Source organism: Topomyia yanbarensis, chromosome 1 (genome assembly GCF_030247195.1).
Source record: "Topomyia yanbarensis strain Yona2022 chromosome 1, ASM3024719v1, whole genome shotgun sequence".
Lineage (NCBI taxonomy): Eukaryota > Metazoa > Arthropoda > Insecta > Diptera > Culicidae > Topomyia > Topomyia yanbarensis.
Genome location: NC_080670.1, coordinates 17743391 through 17770789, shown reverse-complemented (window position 1 = coordinate 17770789; position 27399 = coordinate 17743391). Strand labels below are relative to the sequence as shown.

The following is a 27399-nucleotide window of genomic DNA, read 5'->3' as shown; positions in this document are numbered from 1 at the left end:
CTTTCATCTTTCATCTTTCATCTTTCATCTTTCGTCTTTCGTCTTTCATCTTTCATTTTTTATCTTTATTATATTTCCACTGCCATATTTTTTACTAATGGCTGAATACACAAAATTGAACTAAAAAAATCAAATTAACAAACTAGCAAGATGATGATAAAGCAATTTAAAGCACCAGATGTGTTTCACTTTTCTAAACGATAAAGTGAGGAGCACGAGTTTATCTAAAACTCGACCACATCCACATGCACACCACATCCTGAACTGAACGAATAGCTAACAAACGTCCAACGACAGCAACAAATCAGTGAAACAAATCGACACAATCAAAATTAATTTCGAAATTGATTGGAACCCAATTTGTTATCTGCTGTGCCTAATCTGTGCGCTTAACGATGAGACAAATGCGGTTCTGCCGGGGCGCTTGATTGAGTGACTCCCGTCGGTTAAAACGGAATGATGCTTTGACTTCACGGCCCACGGAAAATATGTCTTAATATTGTGGTAATTTAACACCCAAATCAAGCCATTTGTCGCTCCACCTTATACCGATGACTGTAAAAAAGTAAAAGGAAGAAATAGCTGCGATTAGTTTCATTCGGCAACATTCGCGCCGTTGAAGATCCATTTGATTTCCAATGATTTAGACAATTAATTTGCTATTTTTATGCTTTTACGATACGAAAAAGCTTCAGATTTAGGCTCAAGCCGAAATGGGATAGCGGAATCGGCTCGTTTAATGACCAATTAACTTATGGTGCGAGAGTAATCGAATGCCAAACATACGTTTCGACGATAAAGGATGTTGAGTGGTAAAATAAGTGGTTATAATATACTCGGTGCAAAACTTTTATTCAATCGATACTATCGCACGGGATCAACGACTGCCGCTATCAGCAATTATCACCTGGAATTATCATAGGGGGTCGCCACATCGAGTGCCTAACCCCGAAGGAATACTGTGGGGCAGATGCTCCCGGTTTCATGTTCATTAGCGCGTATTGATTAGGGCCTGGCGAAGGTCCTCTGTCTCCTGTAATTGGAAATTTTTGACGCATAGTGTAGTTAGCGCTGCGCTTGTGGGTTAGGTTCCGATTTAAATCGCCGTATTTAGCTGGTCCGGGTCCTTCCAAGGCATATGGTACGGCGGTTTTATATCTCATGGTGTACGCAGGATTGCGCGTCTTGTAGTTGTTCAAATCATACGCATACTTTGGTCCGGGTACTTGATCGAGAGCCTGGGGCAACAACCGTATTCCAAAGGAGTAAACAGGGGGGCGATTTTCGTTCATTCTTGGCGCTTTGTCGTTGTTGTGTGCACCCGGACCGGGTGTAACATCTTTAGCTGCGTGAAAACAAAATATGATTAAATTCACCACTTTGGCAGCAATCTAAACGCAAACTTACAGAGCGGATTTAACCTCATTGCCAATGAATATTTTGGTACATTTGGGAGACCATCTTTAGTTATCTTGTCGAGGACGTACTTTGCCGGACCAGGGCCAATGGTATCGAACCGCGTGGAGGGCCTTTTTCGCATCGAATACATAGGTTTCCGTTCCCGGCGTGTATCATGTTTGTCGAAACCAATCATCGGTGGAAGTTCATATCCCGCTGGACCGGGTCCTACCATAAATGGGGACAATTGTTTTGATTTGAGGGAATCTAATCATAACTGATACCTTACCGAGTCTAGACATTTGATACATTTTAAAGTTTTTTTTTATATTTTCCTATGGGTTTCAGTGACTACGAACTAAAAATTTTGCTTCCACCTTCTTCGAGTCCAAAAAAGAATGTCATCTTGGATGCCTTCGTTCCAAAGCCTACTGTATTTGTGTTGAAAACTCGGATGATGAGGATTTCAAGGATATGATGCGATTTGCAGAACATGGAAAAAAGTTGCAGGTTTATCTTATAAATAAAATAATATAAAACACAATCATTTCTACATTTTCAAAAAAATTATTGTTTTGCATTTGTTAGGTTCATTAGTTTGACATGATGCTCTGGAGCGTGACCGAAGGCTCGATTATTGAGTCAGCGCGCACTAGTTTTGATCTCTTTTATGATAAATCTGTCGCGGCGTGGTGTTAAATTAGCTTGAATGTGCTCACTTGCTCAGTTCAGAATCAAAATGTTGCATACAATAAATGCCGGTGTCCATTCTTTCATGCAGTATCTGCACGAATGATTGGGTACAAGTTTTAATGCAACTTGACGAACAAGAGATTACACCGATAAATGTCAAAAATTATTTTCTCTTCTCTGGAAGCCGATGTTTACAAATTGCCGAATGGTTTCGTGGTATAGAGGATAGAGAGTGATTACAATAATTGTGACTAGTGCAAGGTTCGATTACCTTTGGTTTTGCATTTTCTTTTGTTGTGTACCCCGGTCAAACCGACCGAAATTCTGAATGATTTATCCCATTTATCGAAATATGAACTGATTTACAAAAATATGGAGATCTCTGGGATACTTTCAAAAAATAACCGAAAATATATTTGATGTGAAAGAAAATCTGTGTCAAATAACTGCTAAATTAATTTGCTACACTATAGAAGAAAACTGGGGCAGGCATAGCGCAGTTTGAAAATCGACTGCCTTGTATGCAGTTCGCAAAGTTTGAAATTTGTCCAGCCTGAAAAAGAGACGAATGACCCTCAGGTTAAAGCCTCTACAACCAAAATAATAAAAAAAAAATCTAATTGGACTACATCGCTGCTATCAAAAAAGTGATATACGGCTACAACAGTTGTGATTCGCTGGATGGAAATTTAACTAGACCACTTTTTAATTGAACCTCGGCTAGTTGGACCATTGCCCAACTAAAAAGCATCAGAATATCAAAACCTCATGTCAAATTCACTTTGACAATCAAATTGACAATAGTTTGAGATGTAGCTAGATGCTTTTAGGGCCGATTTCATCACCCTCGCCTAACTTTTAAGCAAGGTTCACCAGTACGCTCAAACCTGGCTTAACCGCTAAGCGAGAGTGAAGAAATCGGCTTTTAAACTACTAAGAACCCCATTTACCAGTTTTTGACAGAGCTGTGAGTCATTCCAACCAGCGAATCAAATTGATTGGTTAGACAAAGGTTGGGCCCAACCAGCGAATTACGACTGTATTGTTTTTGCTCCACAGTATAATTCAAACATGACCCTGAACTTTGGATTTTGATCTTCACTGAGCAAACACTGTTTCATTTCGAGGTGGAAAGACAAACAGCTGCTATCGTTGTTTACCTCTTTTTTTTATTTTACAGCTGTAGTGAACGTTTACTGATAAGATAGGAAAGCAAGAGTTATCTGCCCTAAAGTCAATCATTGTAAGATGTTAAGTAAAAGCACTTGACAACCTATCTCTATTTCAGTTTGGGCTTGTGATATCCGTTTAATGTTTAGTCGCATAATGGCCGAGGTGGACGTCAAACTGGGTATTCGGACAACGCTGGCCAGAATCGAAGAAGCTCACGCAAAACGAGTTCAGGTTAGTGTTTAATTTACAGGGTGTTTCAGTGCGATCTTTCGATATTTTAGGAACCAAAACAGAAAAATGATAGATTTGTTTCAGTACGGGCTTCTTGCGACGGAGTAAACAAAACCGATTTACTACCAGAAAAAGGTGAAGAGAATACAGGAACGAGTTTCACCCCGTTTGCTCTGGAGTACTTCTAGTTTCTCCTGGTACTAGAACAAACCTAATATATCAGACAACTAGACTGTTGTGGGATTGTACAGTTGATCGACGAAATCAGGTGATTTCGAGATCGAGCGGTTAGGGGCCCTTAGTGATGATAGTGTGATTAACAAAATATATTGATAATGTGATTAACAAAATAATTATACTAGTTAAGTTGTAATGGAACTCCATCACCAGTCACAACAGCATCATTAGAAGCAGGGTCGAAGAGAGCTCCATGGGGCCCCATTACACTACTGACGGGCCCATCTGGATACCTAATTATTTAAGTCGTGATCAGGGAAAAAGTATGGATTCAACAGTTAATATCAAATCATGTTGGGTCAGCTTATTTGATTTGATTCGCACAGAGAGCGAATTTACCAAAAGAACTCGATTATTTTTGTAAGTACCGTAAAATGGGAGAACATTGATCATTTTTTTAAAAGTTTTCCAAGTAACTATCTTCAATTCGAGTAGATGTTACGTTGATGTTACTGTTTGCATTTTTTAAACAAGTACTGAAGAGATTGAAAATGTTCAAACTGTTGCGTATTCTATTTCATTTTACTATAAAAATAAAATTATTCTGTCGTAAATTTTTATTCGTTGTTTTCGGGGTTACTATGATCAGCAAAACATGTGTATCGAAATAAGAGATAACGCTCGAAATTTTGTGTAAATTGCATAGATACAGCTGACTTTAATCGAACGTTTTCAGAAAAATAGTCTTAATTAAATAGTTAACAACAAAAATCTCGGATTTTTAAAATGAGATATTGGACAAAAATATTTACGGTTTCTTAAAAAGGTATCATTTTAGTTTGTTGATTGATTTCATTTCATACAAGGGATTGTTTGAATAGATTGAAACGATGCATTAGAGTGCAACATTTTCAATTTGAATTTGTGCTCATAAAAGGTACATTAGAGATCGAAGTAAGCGGTATGTGCGAACGGACGCTATTTTCGGTTTTAAGATTTTTGTACCTGAGCATTTTCCATATATTAATAGAGTTTGAATTGGTGAATAATGTTTAGGTGGTGTCAAATATAGCGGCAACAGCAGTTAAAGTGTCGCTACTTCGGATATAGCTCTTCGTCTAAAACGATAGGCCTTAAGTGGAAGCAGGAAACTCCGCGTTTATCGGCACAACGTTGGAGCGAATCCATCCAACATCAACGCCATCGTATTTAAGAAACTTGTAGATTGCTTAATTCTGCGGTTTCATCGATTTTCACACTTTCGCAATGGTGCATTGTCCCGGGCAGATGAAACATTTTCCGATTTGAAACATGATCACTGCAGAAATTCACGCACCATGGTTTGCTTAAATTGTTGCTGAATTTCTCTCAATAAATCAACTTGTATGCTGTCGCACTTGTATATAATCCACTCAAAAGTAAATGACGGTATGTACAAGGTGACAAGGTAAGTCCTGAAAGCCATGAATTAAAATTTGATGATACACTAAATACCTGTCAATTCCATCACACCACTGGCTCCACCGTCTTTAGAACAACATTCGTTCGCGGCATCGACATCAACAGTAATTTGCCAGAAACACAAGGATTGGTTCCTTCTTTCAAACATGAGCAGTTCTTTGAATTTGCATATCAAAGAGCCCTCACTAGTAAACTGATAATACACCCGTTTGCCCGGTTTACTCAAACTTAGGGTTTGATTCTCTCTTTCAAACATGGATAGTTCTTCGTGTTCGGATTTAGTATCTAACCGGCGCCAATTTGGTGTTAGAATGGATATATCGTCTAACTGGCACTAAGTTGGTGTCATTTACTGACGAGTGGAACATGAAACATTAAAATACAACTTTTCGACGTTAGGTCGTGCGTTATTATACGTAAATTGGTTAATCTATTGTTTTCTTTTAGGACAAAAGTAAAAGCTTGCATACTGTTGTATTATCGATGAAAACTGCCACGCGAAGGTAGATACATAACACAAGATTATGATGGGCGCTAGTGGTACTGTGGTACGATCTATCTCTTTAGTTTTCGTACAGGGCCCTTTCTTGATACATATAGACTAGTCTGATGTAGTCTACTGACACAAATCATTATAAAATATTTTTATTAAAATTTTTGAGACATCTGGCTTATTTTTGTTCCAAGGGGCACATCAATTCGTCGTAGACACGATGGTATCCGAAGAACGAAACAAGGAAGCGCAAACAGTCAACGACGATGGATTATCTGCACCGCTGCACAGACGAGTAACAAGAATAAATGCTTGGCCAAAAACCAAAATATTTTTTTTTTCGATTTTTTTTTTTCGTTATAATTTTTTTACATACCTAAAGGCCTGCTGAATAACATGGCAAAATTAGAAGTATGCCAAAAATTGTTAAAGATTTTTTGCATGGATGTAAAATTGTGATATTTTAAGGGGTTTTTAATCATTTTAATTATATATCCAGCAATATCGTTTTTTTAGTGATGATGACTGCATTAAGTAAGACAGTATTATTACAAACGTAGTTGAACACAGCCATTTGTATAAGAGGATGAGAGGAATTCGAAACGCCTCTCCAATAACTAATTTTCGTTGTTGATCCGGTTTACTATCAGAAGACAATGAGAAGCATTTATTTTTCAAAATGTCGAGAAAAAAATTATTACTTTATTTGAAAATAAAACCTCTTTAGAATATTTTACTAAATTTTAATAGAGATCGAAAGTTACAGTGCTTCCAAGCGCGTTTCTTCTATCAAGAGCAGTGCGAAATTTTAGACTCGATTATCTCGAAATATCGTTTTTCCAAAAACGATGATCACGATTGCCGAAAAACCACTGAACCGATTTTCTTCCATTTTTTTTTTCAATAGATCTTAATGATTTTTTCACGTACCTTAACGATTCCTTTTTTATGTATAAATTTTGGTTATGCATAAAGCGTCAAAAGTTGATGTAATCTCAAAAAAAAAAAAATTTGCGAAAATTGACTTTTTTGACGATTTATGTTCAAAGGGGGGAAAATTTCAAAATCGAATTTGCATTTTTGATGCCAAATGACTTTAAAATGCATGAAACGTCGAGATTTTATGCAATATCGAAAAAAAATTAACGAGAGTTAACTTTTTTGGATTTTTTTTTCGTTCAAAGGGGGGAAAATTTCAAAATCGAGCTGGTATTTTTGATGCCAAATGACTTCAAAATGCATAAAGCGTCAAAATTTGATTAAAATTCATTAAACGTCGAGATTTGATGCAATCTCGGAAAAAAAAAAATTTAACGAGAGTTAACTTTTTTGGACTTTTTTCGTTCAAAGGGAGGGAAATTTTAAAATCGAGCTGGTATTTTTGATGCCAAATGATTTCAAAATGCATAAAGCGTCAACATTTGATGCAAACTCGAATTTTTCTTTTCAACGAAAATTGACTTCTTTGACGATTTATGCTCAAAAGGGAAATCTCAAAATCTAATTAGTACCATTGATGCCAAATCACTTTAAAATGCATAAAACGTCGAGATTTGATGCAATCTCGGAAATTTTTTTTAACGAAACTTAACTTTTTTGATTTTTTCGTTCAAAGGGGGGAAAATTTCAAAATCGAGCTGGTATTTTTGATACCAAATGACTTCAAAATGCATAAGGCGTCAAAATTTGATGTAATCTCGAAAAAAAATTTTTTAACGAAAATTGACTTTTTTTACGATTTATGTTCAAGAGGGGAGTAAAGGAAAATTTCGAAATCGAATTTGCATTTTTGTTGCCAAATGACTTTAAAATGCATGAAACGTCAAGATTTTATGCAATCTCGAAAAAAAAATTAACGAAACTTTTTTAACGAAACTTGATTTTTTTCGTTCAAAGGGAGGAAAATTTCAAAATCGAGCTGGTATTTTTGATGCCAAATGACTTCAAAATGCATAAAGCGTCAAAATTTGATGATAAAATCGAATTTGCATTTTTGTTGCCAAATGACTTTAAAATGCATAAAGCGTCAAAATTTGATTAAAATTCATTAAACGTCGAGATTTGATGCAATCTCGGAAAAAAAAAATTTAACGAGAGTTAACTTTTTTGGACTTTTTTCGTTCAAAGGGAGGGAAATTTTAAAATCGAGCTGGTATTTTTGATGCCAAATGATTTCAAAATGCATAACGCGTCAAAATTTGATGCAATCACGAAAAAAAAATTTAACGAAAATTGACTTTTTTGACGATTTATGTTCAAAGGGGGGAGTAAAGGAAAATTTCAAAATCGAATTTGCACTTTTGTTGCCAAATGACTTTAAAATGCATGAAACGTCGAGATTTTATGCAATCTCGAAAAAATAATTTTTAACGAAACTTAACATTTTTGGATTTTTTTCGTTCAAAGGGAGGAAAATTTCAAAATCGAGCTGGTATTTTTGATGCCAAATGACAAAATGCATAAAGCGTCAAAATTTAATGTAATATCGAAAAAAATTTTTAACGAAAATTGACTTTTTGACGATTTATGTTCAAAGGGGGGAGTAAAGGAAAATTTCAAAATCGAATTTACATTTTTGATGCCAAATGACTTTAAAATGCATGAAACGTCGAGATTTGATGCAATCTCGGAAAAAACATTTAACGAAAGGTAACTTTTTTGGACTTTTTTGTTCAAAGGGGGGGGGGGGAATTTCAAAATCATTGGCAATTTGCATTTTTGATGCCAAATCACTTTAAAATGCATGAAACGTCGAGATTTGATGCAAACTCGGAATTTTTTTTTTAACGAGAGTTAACTTTTTTGGGCTTTTTTCGTTCAAAGGGAGTGAAATTTCAAAATTGAGCTGGTATTTTTGATACCAAATGACTTCAAAATGCATAAAGCGTCAAAATTTGATGTAATCTCGAAAAAAAAATTTAACGAAAATTGACTTTTTTGACGATTTATGTTCAAAGAGGGGAGTAAAGGAAAATTTAAAAATCGAATTTGCATTTTTGATGCCAAATGACTTTAAAATGCATGAAACGTCGAGATTTGATGCAATCTCGGAAATTTTTTTTTAACGAGAGTTAACATTTTTGGACTTTTTTCGTTCAAAGGGGGAAAATTTCAAAATCGAGCTGGTATTTTTGATGCCAAATGACTTCAAAATGCATAAGGCGTCAAAATTTGATGTAATCTCGAAAAAAATTTTTTTAACGAAAATTGACTTTTTTTACGATTTATGTTCAAGAGGGGAGTAAAGGAAAATTTCGAAATCGAATTTGCATTTTTGTTGCCAAATGACTTTAAAATGCATGAAACGTCGAGATTTTATGAGTTTTGGAATTTTAGATGATCTATTGGCCTTTAATAGTAATCACCGCAAACCTCTTAAATGAAAAAGGTAAAAAGCCATAAGTCCGCCAATTATTATTATATTTTTATAAACTTATGTCTGGGTATTGCACTGAATAATGTACTACCAAAATACTATAAGTTTGATGTAATGAAATCATTGATTTATGCCTTTACGTAAATTCAAACTTTCTTCATATTTTTCGCACAAAAATGTATGTAACCCCTTAAGGATTGATGGTTCATTAATAAAAATCTATCAACTAATCAAATCGTTATAAATTATATTTTAAAATCTCGTGACGCTGATCTATTTCCAGACTATAGAAAGACGGCAAAAGTTCTACAATTTTGATTTTGTTGTTAATCCCAAATAATACTTATTATTAATCCCCAGACCATCAAAGCTCCGAAACCCCTACTGGTTGCAGTAAGCAAAACTAAACCCGTTGAGCTGATACTGGATGGCTACTCCGTGGGACAGCGCGATTTCGGCGAAAACTATGTCCAGGAACTGATCGAAAAGGCGAACAGTGCGAAAATTCTCGAACAATGCCAAGACATCCGGTGGCACTTTATTGGCCATTTGCAAACCAACAAAATTAATAAGGTATATCTGTGCCGATTGATGTAGTTCAAGTTTCAACAAACAGATTTTTTTACAGATTGTAAACCTTCCAAATTTGTACATGATCGAAACCGTACACAATGCTAAATTGGCCGAAAATCTAAATAAAGCGTGGGAGAAAGTGAAAACCGATAACCCGAACAAACAGAAACTCAACGTGTTGATTCAGATCAACACCAGCGGAGAAGATGGTAAGATAAACCTTTCATCCAGTCGAAATGATTCAACTTTTATTTTTCTTTTCCTTTCCAGAGAAAAACGGTACCGAACCGGCGGAGGCGACTAACTTATACCGTTTCGTAACAGAAAAGTGTCCCAACCTAAACTGTCACGGAATTATGACAATCGGGCGCTTCGGGCACGATTATTCCACCGGTCCCAATCCGGACTTTATCGAACTGATGAAGTGCCACCAGGATATCTGCAGCACTTTTGGGAAGGATCCCGCCGAATTGCAGGTGTCGATGGGAATGTCGGATGACTTTGTCCAAGCGGTAAGATAACTCTGCTGTTTGCTGACGACATTGTAAACCCTGATCATTCAATCTTAACAGGCGCGGTGTAAAACCTGCGCACACTATTCAGTACAATGAATCTTCTTAGTGGTTTTCCCTGTCATATAGTGATGGTTCAGATGAAAACTCTGTTTGCATTCTCTGCTTTTCACAGATCGAGATGGGTAGCACAATCGTACGCGTAGGCAGTTCTATTTTTGGAGCCAGAGCAAAGAAACACGAAGCATAGGAATTTTTTCGCCACACTAGCACACACTGGCGCAGGTCTAGCCGGATTGCGATTGTTGAGCCGTTTCACCGATTCGTCATATGGGATTGAATCTTGCCGGTTATTTTCGATATTTGAATCTGATTCTTATTGCATACATCGAAAGCACAGTCAACGTCGATTGTCATAGTTCCACTGTTTTGTTTAAATTATATCAAATATTGTAATAAAAGTGATCGGTTTGCCATTGATATTATTCTTTTTGCTTTGCTTGTGTACTAATCCAGTTGGACTCAGAAATGTTCAAAACATTAACTAGATATCGTAGTCAAGTGTGGTAGGGGAATTTCGTTGCCATCAACATGTCATTGCACAAAAGACTATTTAATTCACCAACTTCATTTACTACTACAAAACGGTTTCCTGATCAGAAAGAAATAACAAGATTTTAATAGAATGCAATTTTCGAAAGAAATTTTGTTATAAATTAGTTAAAATAACAAAAAAAATACAAAAAGTACCAACGTGAGATATAGTCTTGATATTTTTTTATTTTGATCTGATCGGGTTTTTTATTAAGAAATTCAAAGTAATTCATCCCAGTTCTCTTTATCATACAATATTTTTACAAAATACCCTTCGACTCCGCCCGAAAACCTAATTTATATTATGGTACATGAATTGCATACATTTTTATTCAAAAACTTAATGGTCCCTTCAGATGTACGAGCTGATGCTAAATATATCCGTCTAAACTCGCCAGCTTTCTAATTTAAAACAACTTCGATAGTCGATCAATATTTGGAACGTTGCTTCCAGAAGAAGTTCAATTATTCACCTATTTTATTTTTACTCCTTTTCAAGCGGATCTAATATAGGAAATGCTGACAATAGCCAACCGTTGGCAGCTGAATCGGCCGTATAGCAATTTATTATGTACCCACCATTCATTCGGAAAAGTAAACAAATTCCTGCCTGGTGTGCAGATTCGAGGTCGGCTCCTTGGCAAAAAAATACGTCAAGACGGAGGGTACTGTACGATATCGTACTGCGAACGAGTGGGATAAAATTAGAGATAGTCAATTTTCTCCTACTTAGAGGCGGATTGTGAAAAAGTTATCACCGAAAATAAAAATAGGTTCTAGGCTGTTCACATTCATTGTCATCAGGTTACTCTCGGAACCTGCAGGAATCAGCTAGATAGGAGTAACGAAAACGAATAGACAATCCCTGCCAAGCTGAACATTTCGCTAGCGGAGGTGGCGAGTGACGTCAGCTTTGCTGGCAATGAGCAGCGATGCGATGGTGGGTGCAGCTGTGTTTATTTCCAGTTCACTGCTAACTGGTGGAAATTTTCGAAAATTCCATTGCAAGCTAAATTAACGAGCGAGAAGACAGCAGACGAACTTCGCATTGCTACGAATAGACCTGGTTTTCGGGGCAAATGAGGTGAATTTTCCGAATCCTTAACCGATGTCGGCGAGTTTGCATCTGTATTTTCTTCGGTACTGCCTAGCGTGTGTAAATCGTTTGTTGTCGAATCCTGAGTGCTTGGCCGGACGTTATAGAAATGTTATTTTCGTACGTAAATCTCATTCAATCATGTTTGCTTCAGTGGCCATCGCTGACACACCGCTGCTGCCATGAGTCATTGTAGTAGCATTGGAATGTTCAGGTCTACCCATTTCCAAACAGTTTGGAAATAGCTTTTAAAGGTCGTCGAAGTAGAATTACTTGATAGAAGTTCAAGAATTCTCAATCATTAATCTTGAATGGCTCAGTTGTTGTAATTGTGCATAATTTCTACGTTTTCGAGTCACTTTTTTAATAAAAAATTCAAATACTCTAATATTTCTTGTTTTACTAGGTGATCGATGAGAGAGATGTGCACGATGTCTAGTTGCTGTAAGGTTTGAGGTCAAGGTGAACTATCAAACTTGTTTTTAAAAACTGTCAGCCGAAACTTTCATTCTAAGTACGGACTTCAAAATCGATCTACTCAGCTTTTCTCTACGCATACATTAGTAATTTTGTAGAGCACTAGCTGCTGAAGAAGACAAAAGTGTTTCCAATTATCGGTCCATTTGATGGAGGTTCAATCGGTTTAACACATATTGAATGATTCCATAGTTCCAGTTCTCTACCTTGCTCCCTTACGATTTTATATAAGTTGAAATTAGATATTAGCAATTTTTGGAATAGTTTGAGATAATACCATCCAATAATTTCGCATTTCATATTTTAAAGTGCCATTTCAATATCATTCAATGACTTTAATTGCGGGAGCTGGCGAGTGACGAAACCTGCTTTAGATACGGTTAAATGGGAATGCACACCGATTTCACTAGTACACAGTGGAACATTCCACCAATACCACCATTAGACGCAAAAATTTCATTTCGAACAGTGGGATAGTTGTTGTTTATTTTGGTTTAATTATGGCTGTACACTTCAATGTACATCAGGGAGATATGTACATTCTCTGATAATGCCATGGTCATTTATCAAAAAGGAGGCCTGGAAAATTGCCAAATTACTTCGAGGGTGTTCGAATCACTTCGCTTTCCTCCGAATTCTCTCCATCATCTACCGCACACTGCACCGGTGAACCTTATCGGCCATTTTTGTTTTCAACATCTAGGCGGCTGTGCAGCGGTCTTTAACATCCGCTTGATAATTGCCCCTATACCTTTCAAATTGATGGAATTGGGGGCAGTTGGGCGAATTGATATCCTTGCCGACAAATTAGTACCCCAAGGTTGTAGTGGCAGCTTGTCAAATCTAGCCAATACTGCACCAGACCTTTGGGAGCCTTGATGCAAGATAGTATACATTTCTCTAGGCACTTTCACGGAAGCAGGCTCCTGACCTGTTTGAGATGAAAAAAATTGATTTTAAGACAGCAACTCAACTTTCTTGCCAGATCATCTGTGTCTAGGTGAATTTATGAGCAAAAACAGAAATCCATTTGGACACAGGTTTCGCCATGAGAAGTGCCCTATGTATTTCGTCAGAACCCGGTCACAAAACTTCCAGGTGTGTGACTAAATTCTGTCTCACCTTCCTGTTCATTTGTTCAGAGAAACGAAATGAACCTGATCATTTGCTCAGAGAAACGAAATGAACCTGGATCTTCCGGAGGGTACTATGGCGATATTCCGATCAGTGAATCCTTGATGGTTTACCTTGGGACGTAGTAGGGTCTGCTGGCACCCTTGGCAAGGTCCTAGTTTTGCGATCCTTTGGTGTTTACATAGCATTTGTTTTCAAATCGACTTCCTAAAAATAATTAAGTATATACTTGGAAACGGCAAAATTATCCTGACTAATTCAACAGTACCCAGTGAGCAAATTTTCTGGCAGAGACTACTCTGCTAGATTTCTGTAAATCTTGGTTTGGCAGCCCTGTCAGATTTCTGCGCGTATCCTGTCGGGTTAGTTGAGCTAGGGCAAACTCGGTTTCGCTCGCGTTTTCTGGCAAATTTTGACAGGAACCGAGCAAAACCCTGGCATAACTCGGACATAAACTGTACAAAGATTCCTACCTGGTAGAATTTAGCCCGAATCCAGCAAAATATCTGACAAAGATGTGGCAGGAAGCGTGCAGAGATCTTGGCCATACATTTCTGACTGAATTCTGGATAAAAGTGAGCAGCATCGGTTGGTTTAACCGCTTTTGTCAGAAACGGTTGTTGCATTTGAGCGAATTCGTTGCCAGAATTCTCGTACAAATCGCGCAAAATGCTCGCAGAAACTCTGCCAGCATCAATTTCGCTTTGCTCAACTTTTGCTAACTTTCTGCTTGCCACGCTGACCGGGCACAAACTGGAGGCTGGGTGTTTTTGGCTCGAATCAATTAATTATCAAAATGGCGCGGCCAGAATTCAGTTATACTTCTGTCAGTTATGGCAGGCAGAATTGCCTCACTGGTTCTCTTTTCTTTATCTTTGTTTATTTTTGCCATATTTACATTTTTGATTTCATGTCTCCAAGAAGAATAGATGAAAATTAAAAGGAGAAACAGAGATTTTATTTTAAACACGGTAAGTAATATGGGTATCATGTCTTCAATTACCAAAGACATGTTTTTGTTATAAATATTTATAAAATAAAAAAAAGTGAAGAATCCAAGCATAACACAAAACAAACAGGTCCTGCCGGTGCGTGTCTGGCAGAATTCCGGCAGGAAAAACCGTTAACAACCGTAAGGCGAAAAATTCTGTCAGAAACGGTTGTTGCATTTGGACCGGCAGGCTGCCAGAGTCCTGCCAGCCTGATCCCCGGAAATTCTGCCAGAATTTTTATTTCGCTGACTTGTAACCGAACGTTACAGGAATCAAACTATATTTTTGTCGTGATTTGCATTCAATAAAAACATTCAAGTTGCTTAAGATATACTCAAAACGTACACAAAACAAATTGAAAGTACAGCTCAAATACACATAACAACACCGGTGGACTAGTGTATGGAGTACCTGTTAAAAGGGCCCGGTTGGAAATGGGATCATCAGTGGCCATACCCAGGTCGAATTCTCGGGAACTAGGCAAGAACCGCCAGTGACTAGTGAACCTACCAGTGATACGCGAAACACTACACGAACATCACACAATAAAAGACAGACGTTAAGGAAGTTGAGTGTTGCCATAGCAAAAGATCCGCGAAATCCCTCCAGTTTGCCCGGTAGCGTGCCGACCCTGCGACTAAGTCCGAGTCACGTGCTGCTGCAGCTTGTCGGGTAAACCTTAAGTTACAGACTGCTGTCTGGGGGGAATTCTGCCAGACACATCCGAGCGGGTTGGAGTTCAACGAGAAAATCCGTCATGGCATTCTTTTTGCACAAGCGAGTCAAAAAGGAAGCTTTTATGATCTGCTGCTGTACAAAGTATTTACACATTCTTCTTGTCATTTGCATTTGAACTAACCTGAAAAAGAGCTGACACAGAATTATTCAGTCGCGACGGATATCACGAAAGTGCGCCCAAATAATTTTAGCATTGTGAAATCCTATCTGAAGCAAGCAAATGATATTACTGACGACAAATATTTTACAAATCGCTATTGTGTATACATTCCCGCTTACAAAGTAGAAATCGACGGTGTGATCACCGACTAGTTTCAAATGCTATTTCAAAGCCGCGCTTGGCAAAATATACGGCTACATTACTACACTTCCTTTAAAAAAAATTCTTACTGCTGTTGTGCATTGAAGATTTTTTCGAAATCACTCGGCATGGTTGTTCTAGAAACGCATTCGATTGTAGATTTCTTCAATAATTACGGTGCTCGGACGAAGCCCAGCAATGTATTTTTTCTCTTATCCAACTTGTCGAAATTGGCAGGCTGGGCTCAAGACTAGCGAAGTCAATCGCTGCACCTGGCCTGGCCAATTCAACAGCCCATTTATTTCCAGTAATACCGTTATCAGTGCGCGTGACAACGCCCACGAGTCCGAATCATCAGAATGAGATCAGTGAACATTCAGCTCCGGATGGATACAATCTGGAAAGTATGCGTCAAAGAGACATTTTTTGTTCGTCACATTAACACCATCTCTGGTTTATAAGATGTTCATTTGAAAATCTCTGGTTTATAAGTAGTCAATCTGAAAATCTGTCGATTTTGAGAGTATTTTATTTAACCTGCTAGCCTCGTTCAGACTAGAGACATCATTGCATTGATTTTGTTCCTGCCAGTCAGCCCTCTTTGCAGATCTAAGATGTTTTATATGAACTACGAGCTGACCTGTAAGGCCTGCAGTCATCACGCTGAGGCCGTTTTCAAGCTCTTCTCGTATGGGATCTTCGATTGATTGACACCGGTGTAGTTAATTGCACTGGTTTTGCACTTTCTAGCAGAAGTGTCAATGAAACATACCCAGTTTTCTGCACTTCTGCTAGAAAGTGCAAAAACGGTCCAGTTTCAGTGTACTCCACTACACCGGTGTCAATCAATCCAAAGCCCCAATAGTCTTTTTCATTCTTTCAAGCTCAGCCCTCCACTCTCCAGGCCTTGCAAGGGGTTCTCCCAGTCGATTTAATAGTACGAAGTGGGCATGCTTCTTCGTAGGATGCTACTATGAATGAGTCCACGACATCATCCAAGTCGACTAGTCAACTAATTGTTGGAAAATATCCATAAAATTTGTTCTCTAAGTTTTCCAAAAAGAGATCCCAGTTTGTAGATTTAGGATTGCGATATGGTGACATCAAGATGATCGAAAAATATTGGCGTTTCTCACGGTAAAAAGGGACAACTCTGCCTTTGTCATGAGACATGTTGTTGGACTTGATCAATTCCTAGTAATGCTGCCTAAGCTCGACTCCTGCCAGTAGAAGACAAATGATTGGTCCGTAAGATTTTAAGCGTTTTTCTAATGAACCTGCAACTACTAGTTTTCTGACCTGTATATTTCCAATCCTTGCAAGGAGGGGCTTTTTAACAGTCAGCTACTTCAAAAATGTTTTCACTATGGGGAAAAACTATCGGAAGTCTAAAAAGAGGATCTGTTACATTGAATGCTGTGAAAAGTAAGTCCACGATGTCAGAAAATTCCTTGAGTCCATTACTGGACTGATTGTTTGAAAAAAGGAGACACTTGGGGTTTTTGGTGTCTCTGGAAGTTGTTAGAATTCAAATTTCCAATTTCTGGATCAAATTGCTTCGGGTTTATGGCAGCACTTCCGTTGGATTTATTAGATGTTGTTGACACACTGCAAGAGGAGGACACCTTGATGTTCTTACTAGGTAATCTGGGGAAGGCAACATTTCTCCTCTTCCTGGGCTACCCCCCACCACCCGGGTTAACAACAGATTTTGTGGATTAGATTCTTGCTCAACACGAGCCAAAAATCATTGGAATTTACGGAAAGGACAGATGGTGAAGCATTCTTTAGCATTTCTGGAGAAGAGCGCTTCGTCCGTTTCTAAAGGGAGCGCCTAATTTTATCCTCGCGCTGCTTGTACGCAGGGTATAATTGAAGAATATACGGAGGGCCTTCGCGATAACTTTTAAGTATCTTTGAGGCCAGAATTCTCCTTGTGCTCTCCACTGCATTTGCCGCACCGCACCGCAGGGTAACTAGGCCGAAAAGCTGGACAAAATTATTTTCTGCTGTTCTAAATATTATTTTGCAATTATAATTCAAGAGAAGTTTAAATAATTGATGTTGAGCACATTTTTCATAAAAAATCCACCTAACAGTGTAAAATTTGTTTTCTTCTAATATTTCTTCAAAAACTTAACCTAAATGAAACCATTGTAATTGATGGGTATATCAACAATTGTAGGACGATTTTCTAACATATTTTATTATATTTGGCTTGGTATTAGGGACAAGGATAATCATTCCAAAACTTGTTATGTTAGTTTTCTCAAAGTAAAAAGTGATAATTTTAAAGGAGACGATATTTAACCCTCCGGCACTCGCGCAACACCTTCGAAACTCTAGCGAAATATTCTTCCAGCATCAGCGGCTGCTCATTCGGGGAGCCACTCGCGCGACTGCCGGAGGGTTAACGGAATACTACAGAAACTACTGCTTTGTATGCATTCAATATTACAGTCACAATAATGTTGTTCGTCATTTTGTATGTATGTTTTGTTCAAAGTTTGAGGTGCGGATGTAAATGACTACCCAGAGAAAATATTTGTATCTACGTAGATGGAAAATTATTAGGGGAATCTCATTCACTTGGTAAATAGTATATTAAAGAAAAAAGCGTGTCTTTCAATTTATCTACTATGAGCAAAAGCATTAAAAAAAATTTCTGGATGTGTTACTGTACACTTAATAAGTATTACTTATGCATAGTTTGTAACGTTAACATTCCTCGATGCGAAGACTACATATTAATGTCGTTTTTGCTTGGGGCGAAACTGAGTCAGTTTCTAACCCCAACTGCTGTCAAAATGTATGAACTGACAGCGGTTGGGGTTAGAACCTGACTCAGTTTCGGGTTCAAGTGAAAACGCCATAAGACTGATATCTCTTTCCTTCCCCCATACAAACGAGAAGCGACAGAGGCTACAGCGCCTCTATTGCAGGAAGGTAGTAAGCTTATTGTAAAAGTGTATGTGTGTGTGCATCACTATGGGAAGTACCACCTTTACCTGCAAGTGGCGTTGCTGTTACTGTCTCCAGATTCTGGACAGAGTTGCCAGTCTTCTTGATATGCAGTCTTCGCTCGATGACTCTTGGTTTCTCATCTACATGTTCTGCCACTGGTTGGAAAAGGCGCGGAGGGAGGAAGGTGAGGGTTTGTCATCAAAAATATATGATTACTATAAACGGTAAGCGGTACTGATAAGAAATCTTAGCAGGTGATCCAGTTAAATAAGACTAGCTTAGCTTATAATGTTTGATAAAAAGCACCAAAATTGCTCACAAACCAACTGTCGGACGCTGTCAGACCTGCGATGGACTGACAATAGCCAATATTTTCGTATGCTTTCAACCTTTTATCTTAATTTGACTTAAATTGATTTTTAATTACGAAATAGTACAAAAATCATAAAATAAACAAGTACCTTTATTTTTCAAAACAGAATAGTTTGACTTTTTTATTTCGATATTTCCAGCGTTCCTAGTACAATGATACTTCATTGATTGTATTGTTAAATTTCAGTAGAAACTGATTCGTATAGCCTGATTTAGTAGAAAAAACGTGTTTATTTTTAATAATGTTTGACCTTATGTCACAAATTCAGGTCAAACAATTTTAGTTATTTTTTCAATGGTACATGATGTAGAAAATATTGTAGAAAAAAATATTTAAAAAATATGGGTTGATTAAAAAGTTTCCCTATTTTGTCCAACTTTTTGTTCTAGCCACTCCATAGTGTACCGCTTCTTATTACCACAATAAATGGGTGTACGACACAACTGTTTGCAATTGCTGACACTCAATACCCGCGATACAAACAGGCGAACAGACATTCGAATTTTGTCAAGGAGGATATCATTGGGAAGAGAAGACCCGGCGAAGGTCACCCGAATCGAGCATAATAGAGAGTAGATAGTCTCCCCCCTCGGTGTTTGCGGTACGCAATTGCTTGCTGTCCAATATCTTAACATGTTGAAGTGAGGGGTCCTTAAAGTAGCCAATCCATTGCTTCAACAGGTCTTCGCACTTCAGCCCCGTCAATCTCTACGGCCATTGCTGGTACGCAGGCTTTAAGCCCCTGCATAAAGCGCTCACAGCAAACAATCGCGTACCGTACTGGGTGCGTATAAATGTCGTCCCTGATTTGAGATGCGAAACCCTCTGTAAGGAAATACTTAGCATTTCAACTATGTTATACATTATTCATATCTTCAGTGCCACAACACCGAAAATTGTAGATGCCACCATTGGACTGCCTTCTTAGAAGAATTTCTGAGTGAGACACTTACACCCCCATATCTAAAACAAAGACGTAGTCCACTGTCAATGTTACGATCTACTCCACACTTGCCCCGCCTACTTAGAATTACCTTCGAGACAGCACTTTTGGTGAAATCTTTTTATTGGAGTTGTAGATGTGAAAAAAATCTGATCAAATACACAAAATGTCGGTGGAAGAGAGTCAAACCGAAACCGTTTGCAATCGAAATATGCTGAAATGAATGATTCCGAATAAAAATATTAGGTTAAGGTGGGGTAAATCCGACCTAGTAAATGGTTTTGCTGTAAATTGCTCATTTTACATCAGATCAAGTCGTTTTATATACCAAATTAAAGGTTAGGCTCCTGGGCAACTTTCTATATACAGCGTTTTATTCGGACCTTGGGAATATTTTGAGATACAAGCTTTTAACGAAAATGTTCATATTTTATGTTTTTAAAAATGGTGGGGTAAACCTGACCCCCTATGTTTTTGGTTGATTTAGTTCAGATATTACCCAAATTTTATGGTTTTTCATTGATAAATCGATGAATCTTGTGTTATTGAATTGTAACATGAAGAAAATGGAGTTCAATGTCTATCTTGGAATGCTAAAATCACGAGCAGTAGCACGTAATGATATTCCCATTTGCATCGGAGCAATTGCTTGACGAATACTATAACCATCACGTTTTTGTGTCTTTCATTTGTAATTATGAACTAAGGTGACACCGACACTTACTCAGTTCCGGGACTAAGCTAGCGCCGGATTGCCGCTAGCTCCAAAAATGATGGGAAAACACCTAGCCATGTGTGATGTCCCGCAAGACAGTAAGTTTTGTTGAAGCTGATGAGACCGGCACTAAGTTAGTTTCGGATTCTGATGAGAGGAGCTCGAAATGCTTCTCCATAACTAATTCAGTTATAGGTTTTGAGCCCTTTACGTGCAAACGTGCGGAACACTAGTTATGTCTCCGGTTTTGGAGCTAGCGTCCATAAAGCGCTAGCTTATACTTGGCACTAAGTTAGTGTCGAATTCTGATGAGAAAAACTCGAAACTAATTTTGATCAAGGATGTCTCGCAAGCATAGTTATTCTGATTGATGATAAGAGCATGGCGAAATCGATACATAGTTCGGCTAGCTATCCAATACGTTGTTGCACTTTGCTATATTGTTCGGTTTATGATTAGTTTTTTTTTGTTATTTTGCGTCGTGGTTCAATTTTTTAATATGTTATTGTGAATCATTCGAAAAATTTACGTGTCAATTATATGTACCAAAAATATAACGTTTAATAGCAACTGATAATCTCACTGTGCATTTATGTATCTCACAGCCAAACTCGCTGTGCGTAGGTATCGAATTTTGAGAATATCCCGCGCAGCTCAAGACATACAGATCATCACCCAGTTTTTTCCACCCACCTGAGCATGTGCGCTAACTTGCACCACCCAAGCTTCCGTTCTGCACACCGTCTCCGCCGTCTGATTCGTTAGTGTGTGCCGAGTCTGCGTTGTGGGTGACTAATTTTAGCCCCCTGTGCTTTGCTGCCTACCATAGTGTCGGTTGATGTCGACACGTAACAAAAAAAAAATATAAAAAGATTTTTTGGGGCCCCCGACATGATCTAAAAAAGGCAAGTGTACGGACGAACGAATTGAGTTGGTCTCTGTGAGAGTGTCCCGAGAACTAAACCGGGCAGCTGTACTTATCAACGGGACCGCACCACGGCTTTCAGTTGCTCAGAGGCTTCAGCCAAGTCAAGTCGCTCTAGTTAAGAACACCCAAGCATCATGGTAAGTTCCTTGGGTGGTGACGGGCAGCAGTTGTGTCACTTGGTGAAAGTGTTTCAAATTCCTGATATATTAGACGGTATCATTGAAGATCTTCCTTGAGGATTATTGTGTGCGATCGACAGGTGCCTGCTGCTGTAACAGGTGCCTGCTGCTGTTCATGGATATTATTTTGGAATTATATAATTTGCGCCGATGCAGCCAATTAGTGAACTGGAATTTTAAATTTGTGTAGACTGAAAAGTGTTAAATGTTTGACTTGTGTGGAAATAGTTCTAATGATTCATCGATTATTCGACACGGTTTTGCAAAAGCTACAAAGCTACCTGATCAGCTGTGGGAACTATTTAAACTTTTATAACGTTTCGCTTCTATATAATCTACATGGATCATGGATTTAGATTAGATATATTAGGGTGTGTCTAGCCGAAATGAAAGGATTTGACTAAAATTTTGTTACCTTCTAGTTAAAAAGATCGAAGGTTAACGAACACGAACCACTTGTACGACCGAGTATGCCTCACCAGTCAGTTCTTCTCTCATCTACCGATAATGGAAAATTTTAAAGCGAATGCAGTGGACCTGCCTACCTACTAAAATCGGTTGACTTAATCACGTAAACGTATCAATTAAATATAACTTAAATGACAGTTGGCTAACTGTAATCTGAAAATTCAAATTCAGTTAGATAGTATAGACGCTTATCTATTGCCTCAGAATGCGTGATTTGACTCAAGTTTATATTTTTGTAATAATTTCAAAAACATTACCTCGACTAATATTTATGTGTTACTCCTGTCATAACTTGAGTCAAACAATTTCGTTGTTTCGAAATCACGAATATTGTACTTGAGGTTTCCGCGATCTTGAAGTGATTAATACAAATAATTCTACTTATCTATCATTACCAATTAATTAGTTATTAGAAGTTTTATCTTTCGTCAAGCAATCCGCCGAGACCAAACAACTTCCAATTTTCTGAAAAAAAAATCCCAGTTCGCAATTTAGATACGAATCTCGGCCATCAGCCAACCAGTGTAGAAAATTCTCCGACCAGCGCACTTCCAAAAATAGATCTTGTTTTCCCAATTCTCATCGCGATCTAGTACACGAGGTGATGGTTATGTAAAAACAACCTACACGCACAACCACAGTAGGCGCGCACAGGTCGTGAAAATTTGCCACTAAAAATAGCCCAATGGTGATCGTGTTGGTGACTAGAATATAGTATCGCACACAAATTCTTCAAAGCGTGAAATGAGGAAGATCTCCAATGATGCGAGGTGGAATCTCGAGCAACTTCTGCGATGCCAGCCGGTTGATAGTTTATTAATATGGCTCTTTTTGAATCTTAATTGCGGTACAGTCTGAGAAGAAGGAAAAGAAGACCAAGAAGAAGGCCTCCTCCAAGGACGAGACCCCTTCCGATACCCCAGCAGCAGACACCCCATCGGCACCAACTCCCTCGGACTCTGGCTCGGGGCGAGGATCCACCCGCGGATCTTCCTCCCGGAAGGCCAAGAAAGCCCCATCCTCGGTCTTCGTCCTCTTCTCCCAGAAGCAGATCGCCGAATTCAAGGAGGTACGATTACCAAATACCAGCCCAGCAAAACTACAAATTAAACTAACGACCATTTTCCATCTTGAATTTTTCAGGCCTTCCAGCTTATGGACAACGACAAGGATGGTGTGATTGGCAAGAACGATCTCCGCTCGACCTTTGATGCTTTGGGCAAACTGTGCTCAGACAAGGAATTGGACGATATGCTTGGCGAAGCTGCGGGCCCACTCAACTTCACCCAGCTGCTGACACTGTTCGCCAACCGCATGTCAGGAGGTGGCACCGACGACGACGATGTTGTCATCAATGCCTTCAAAGCATTCGACATGAACGGCAAGATCGATGGTGACCGGTTCCGTTACGCTCTGACCCACTGGGGTAGCGACAAATTCACCGAAGACGAGGTTGACGATGCCTTCGATCAGATGATCATCGACGATAAGGGTTTCATCGACACCGCCGCCCTGATCTCCATGCTCACCGGTACCGAAGAGGAAGCGGAAGAATAAATTTATGCGGTGTGGAAAACTGAAAAACCAAAAGCTTCTATTTATTTTAAACTTTTACTTGTAATCAACATCTACAAAGAACAAGCAGTGACAACAACAACAACAACAACAATACGGAGAACATCTTCATGTAATCACAATTCCATTTGCTTACGTCATCTGATTCTAAATTATTACTTTTATTTTCTATGATAAGACATGAATTTTAAGCTGTAAGGAGAATAACGTTATATAAAAAATAAAAAAATAAACAAAAAAAGTGCAAAAAGTTCATGCAGGAGAAAACAAGCTTTTACTAGGAACCACCGGTCTTTCCTTTCCTCGCGGTGTCAGCAATGCAGAGTCAGTCAGAATGGATGAAGAAAAAAATCGAACAGAACTAGCAGGGATGTGTAGAATTGGAAATACGGCAAAATAAATGTTTTCATTGAAACTACATGTACCCGTTTTTGTGCTCACATGGGGTTTTCCCAACAATATGCGCCTTGGAATAGATTTTTAGGGTTTAACTGTGGTTTCGAGGAGAGGTGATATCTTCTAACCTCAATAAAACAATCCACAATATCATCGATTCGGTACTTAGGCGATTAAGTCGTGCATTGGAAGTTTAAAAATATTTTGTTTCATTCCTCATTTTTTCTTTAAATATATACCAAACTGATAACAGAAATTCGAAACGACCTGAGTAAAATAGGCATATTTTGAAGGGAACGCATAGTTATTTGTTCTGCATACCTTCCTATACTAGTTCTCTATCGTGGTTGATACGTGGTTGCTCAGTTTAGTTGTGTGCAATGTTGCGTTCAATATCTTCTATTGATGCAGTATCGAAGACCACATGCGGTCAACGGCAAAATGTAATTGCATAACGTGCAGGCGTACTAATAATTTGACGTTCTTTCTATAGTTCACTTATACCAGAGAGAATAAGAAGAGAAGCGAATAGTGTGCAGCAAAAATACCTTACTGGCAAAGTCGGCGGATGGCGTGGCTAGTATGGGTTTTTGTTCATCTTCTGAATACCTTTTCGTCTCTACTTTGCCACGACCCAGTGAGCAAATTTTCTGGGAGAGACTGCTCTGCTAGATTTCTGTAAGTCTTGGTTTGGCAGCCCTGTCAGATTTCTGCGCGTATCCTGTCGGGTTAGTTGAGCTAGGGCGAACTCGGTTTCGCTCGCGTTTTCTGGCAAATTTTGACAGGAACCGACCTAAATCCTGCATAACTCGGACATAAACTGGGCAATAATCCTGGCAATTTCTACCTGGTAGAATTTAGCACGAATCGAGCAAAACATCTGACAAAGATGTGGCAGGAAGCGTGCAGAGATCTTTGCCGTACATTTCTGGCTCGATTCTGAATAAAAGTGAACAGCATCGGTTGGTTTAACCGCTTCTGTCAGAAACGGTTGTTGCATTTGAGCGAATTCATTGCCAGAATTCTCGCACAAATCGCGCAAAATTCTCGCAGAAACTCTGCCAGCATCAATTTCGCTTTGCTCAACTTTTGCTAACTTTCTGCTTGCCACGCCGACCGGGCAGGAATAGGCACAACACTGTGGAGTTGCTTAGTGCCAGATATTGTTCTGGCGTTTTGTTGTAGTTCTGACATTTTGTTGTACTGTTCAGTGCAGGGATGCGAACGGTACCAGTAAACTACATTTTTTCCGGTACATTTACATTTGCTCAAGCCGTACAGCCCGCTACAACGACGCATCACTACTGCTCTTGTCAGAACAATAGCAAAACCGAGTACACTTTTCCGTACAGTAGTAAAATACATTTTTGTTTTTCTGCTGTATTCCGACTGCTGTGAGAGTGTGGCGTAATAAAGTTTGTTCTCTCGCTTTGTACACTTTTCTCTGCATAGTCAAAGGGAGAGGCCCGCACACGAAAGCGTTGATGCCGGTCGTGGCGTAAATGAACCGCATTCATTGTCGTCGTTTGTGATTAAAAATATTGAATAGATTAAAAATTTAAAAAAAAGAGAAGCTGTACCGCTCAGCGTCTGGTGGCTGTACTGGGGGCAGTATTTTTTTTGTCGTGTTACTGCTTTGCCGTACAGCAGGCATTTTGCATACTTGGTTCAGTGTATATGCAGCCTAAATTTAGTTTTGTGATATTTTTATCAGTTTGTTTAACTGCCCAGTTATATAACTCTTGGGAAGTTGTTATGGTATTTTTATAGTCGCGAGCAAGACTAACTCTTTTTGCCATTCGCTTGAGAGTACCACCTATAGCATCACAAGCTCCTTTTTCATGGTATGTTTCAAAAATGCCATTCTGCGCTTAATTCATACTTTGACTGGAATCTACACAAGCTTGCGAAGTTTTTTTTTATTTTTGTATTGTGCTGCTGCTCCCTGCGACATAAATAAATTTTAGAAAAGTTTGTCAATTGTTTCATAAAATTTATCATTTTTTGGATGAACCACTGAACTGCAGTCTTCCATTCTTCCAATCTTCCAGTCTTCATTCAAGTTTCCAAGTAACTATAAGCATTGAGCCATGGCACTATATTGGCTATATATTAGAATTAACATTACATAAAAACTATATCAGCACATGCAATGCATTTATGCTCGGTATTAGCATAATAAATGCATAAAAGTTGTGTCAAAATATGGTTGCTCTATATGCGTATATAAAGCTGATATAATGCATAACAGCATTAAGAGTATTCGAAGCATATTTGCTCGATATATGCATTAAGTGCTATTATATAATAAATATAATGCCCTTATAATGCCTATATTGTGCCAAACCTTCATTTTTAAAAAACTTAAAATTAAATTTCGTTATCAACAGCAACCAATATATAACATGGACGTAAACAAAGGTGGGAATTATAGACGAAAAGTGAGTTTGCATCGGAAATTGGATTGTCCTGAAATCCTTGAGCCTTCTGATAATGTTATTCTGGAAATACTTAATTCTACAGCTATAATTTCATTTGAAAAATTCTGTGAGCGCCTACAGCCCAGATGAAAATTCCGATGAAGAGTCCAGCGAAAAATGGAGCATTTTATTTTCCGAAGGTTCCTTTACCGGGGAATCAGTTCAAAATAAAACCGAAGAGGAAAGTTTATCCGCATTCCTACGCAACTGGAGTATTCAGTATAACATTGCACATACTGCATTGAAGCCATTGCTGCAAGAAACTGAACCAGCTTGATAAAACACTGCCGGAAAGCCCAAGGCGACTTCTTCGCACTCCAAGGTTCAATGCTACCATTATAAATATAGATGGTGGACAATTTTGGCATCATGGTCTGGGTTAGAAATAATGATTACCTGTTTTCGTATTATAACAATATTTTACATTTCTCCTATATGCTTTAGAATAGCATTAGTGATGCAGAAAACGGGCTGTGAATCTCTGCATTATAATAGCACTATATTTCGCCTTTTCTACAGCATCATATCTGTATGTAGGACTTTTGAGCCGTACGCAATCGTACGCAGTCGTAATCGCAAAATTTCGTACAAATCAAAGATGGTTTTTTTGTCAATCGACTTTAAATTTTTACAATCGATTTTTTGCAGTGTTGGAGTCGATGAAGAATTTTTCCAATATTTTTATTCAAAAATTTGACTAAATTTGTAAAAATTACTCTCACAACATTTTTTGTAGGATTTGTCATTTTTAAACCACAGCCATTTGAAAAAAAATTGCCCTTTTCAAAAGACAGTCTAGATCATTTTTGGAAAAACAGAGTATGCAAAGTGGCTTTTTCTGACAAAGTTCTCATTTACAGAAAGCTTCATTAAAATCAGATAGGGTGCTGCCAACATTTGTTCGAGTTGGGGCGAAATTCGTCATAAGACACTTGAGAGCAGCGCTGCAAAAATAAAAA

General features: G+C 38.3%; 3 protein-coding genes across 4 annotated transcripts; 2 read left to right on the top strand and 1 right to left on the bottom strand.

Annotated features, from left to right (window-relative positions):
* Positions 1-835: 835 nt before the first annotated feature.
* Positions 836-1820, bottom strand: LOC131676264 (outer dense fiber protein 3). Its single transcript, XM_058955386.1, has 3 exons — positions 1688-1820; positions 1408-1626; positions 836-1345 (listed from the first exon to the last, which is right to left on the bottom strand). Exons 1-3 carry the CDS (start codon positions 1707-1709, stop codon positions 894-896), a joined length of 693 nt encoding a protein of 230 aa, XP_058811369.1. The 5' UTR covers positions 1710-1820; the 3' UTR covers positions 836-893.
* Positions 1821-3250: 1430 nt separating this feature from the next.
* On the top strand, positions 3251-10567 carry LOC131677037 (pyridoxal phosphate homeostasis protein). 2 transcript variants are annotated; one of them, XM_058956552.1, is made up of 6 exons: positions 3251-3324; positions 3380-3495; positions 9363-9575; positions 9631-9784; positions 9846-10087; positions 10263-10567. In XM_058956552.1, the coding sequence occupies exons 2-6, from the start codon at positions 3403-3405 to the stop codon at positions 10335-10337; spliced, it is 777 nt and encodes a 258-aa protein (XP_058812535.1). In that variant the 5' UTR covers positions 3251-3324; positions 3380-3402; the 3' UTR covers positions 10338-10567. The 2 variants fall into 2 exon arrangements, with proteins under 2 accessions (XP_058812535.1, XP_058812534.1); XM_058956551.1 differs by having other exon boundaries at positions 3272-3295.
* A 10752-nt stretch (positions 10568-21319) lies between these two features.
* Positions 21320-23984, top strand: LOC131677036 (myosin regulatory light chain 2). Its single transcript, XM_058956550.1, has 3 exons — positions 21320-21479; positions 22843-23058; positions 23133-23984. The coding sequence occupies exons 1-3, from the start codon at positions 21477-21479 to the stop codon at positions 23544-23546; spliced, it is 633 nt and encodes a 210-aa protein (XP_058812533.1). The 5' UTR covers positions 21320-21476; the 3' UTR covers positions 23547-23984.
* The last annotated feature ends 3415 nt before the right edge of the window (positions 23985-27399 follow it).

Bases quoted from the DNA above. Each gene is read 5' to 3' on its own strand.
- LOC131677036 (XM_058956550.1), top strand. The intron at 23,059-23,132 runs GTACGATTACCA...TGAATTTTTCAG, and splicing joins AGATCGCCGAATTCAAGGAG to GCCTTCCAGCTTATGGACAA.
- LOC131676264 (XM_058955386.1), bottom strand. From the start codon at position 1,709: ATGTATCAAATGTCTAGACTCG. The intron at 1,627-1,687 runs GTAAGGTATCAG...CATTTATGGTAG, and splicing joins GTATCAAATGTCTAGACTCG to GACCCGGTCCAGCGGGATAT. The intron at 1,346-1,407 runs GTAAGTTTGCGT...GTTTTCACGCAG, and splicing joins AATGAGGTTAAATCCGCTCT to CTAAAGATGTTACACCCGGT.
- LOC131677037 (XM_058956552.1), top strand. From the start codon at position 3,403: ATGTTTAGTCGCATAATGGCCGAGGTGGACGTCAAACTGGGTATTCGG. The intron at 3,496-9,362 runs GTTAGTGTTTAA...ATTAATCCCCAG, and splicing joins CTCACGCAAAACGAGTTCAG to ACCATCAAAGCTCCGAAACC. The intron at 10,088-10,262 runs GTAAGATAACTC...TGCTTTTCACAG, and splicing joins CGGATGACTTTGTCCAAGCG to ATCGAGATGGGTAGCACAAT.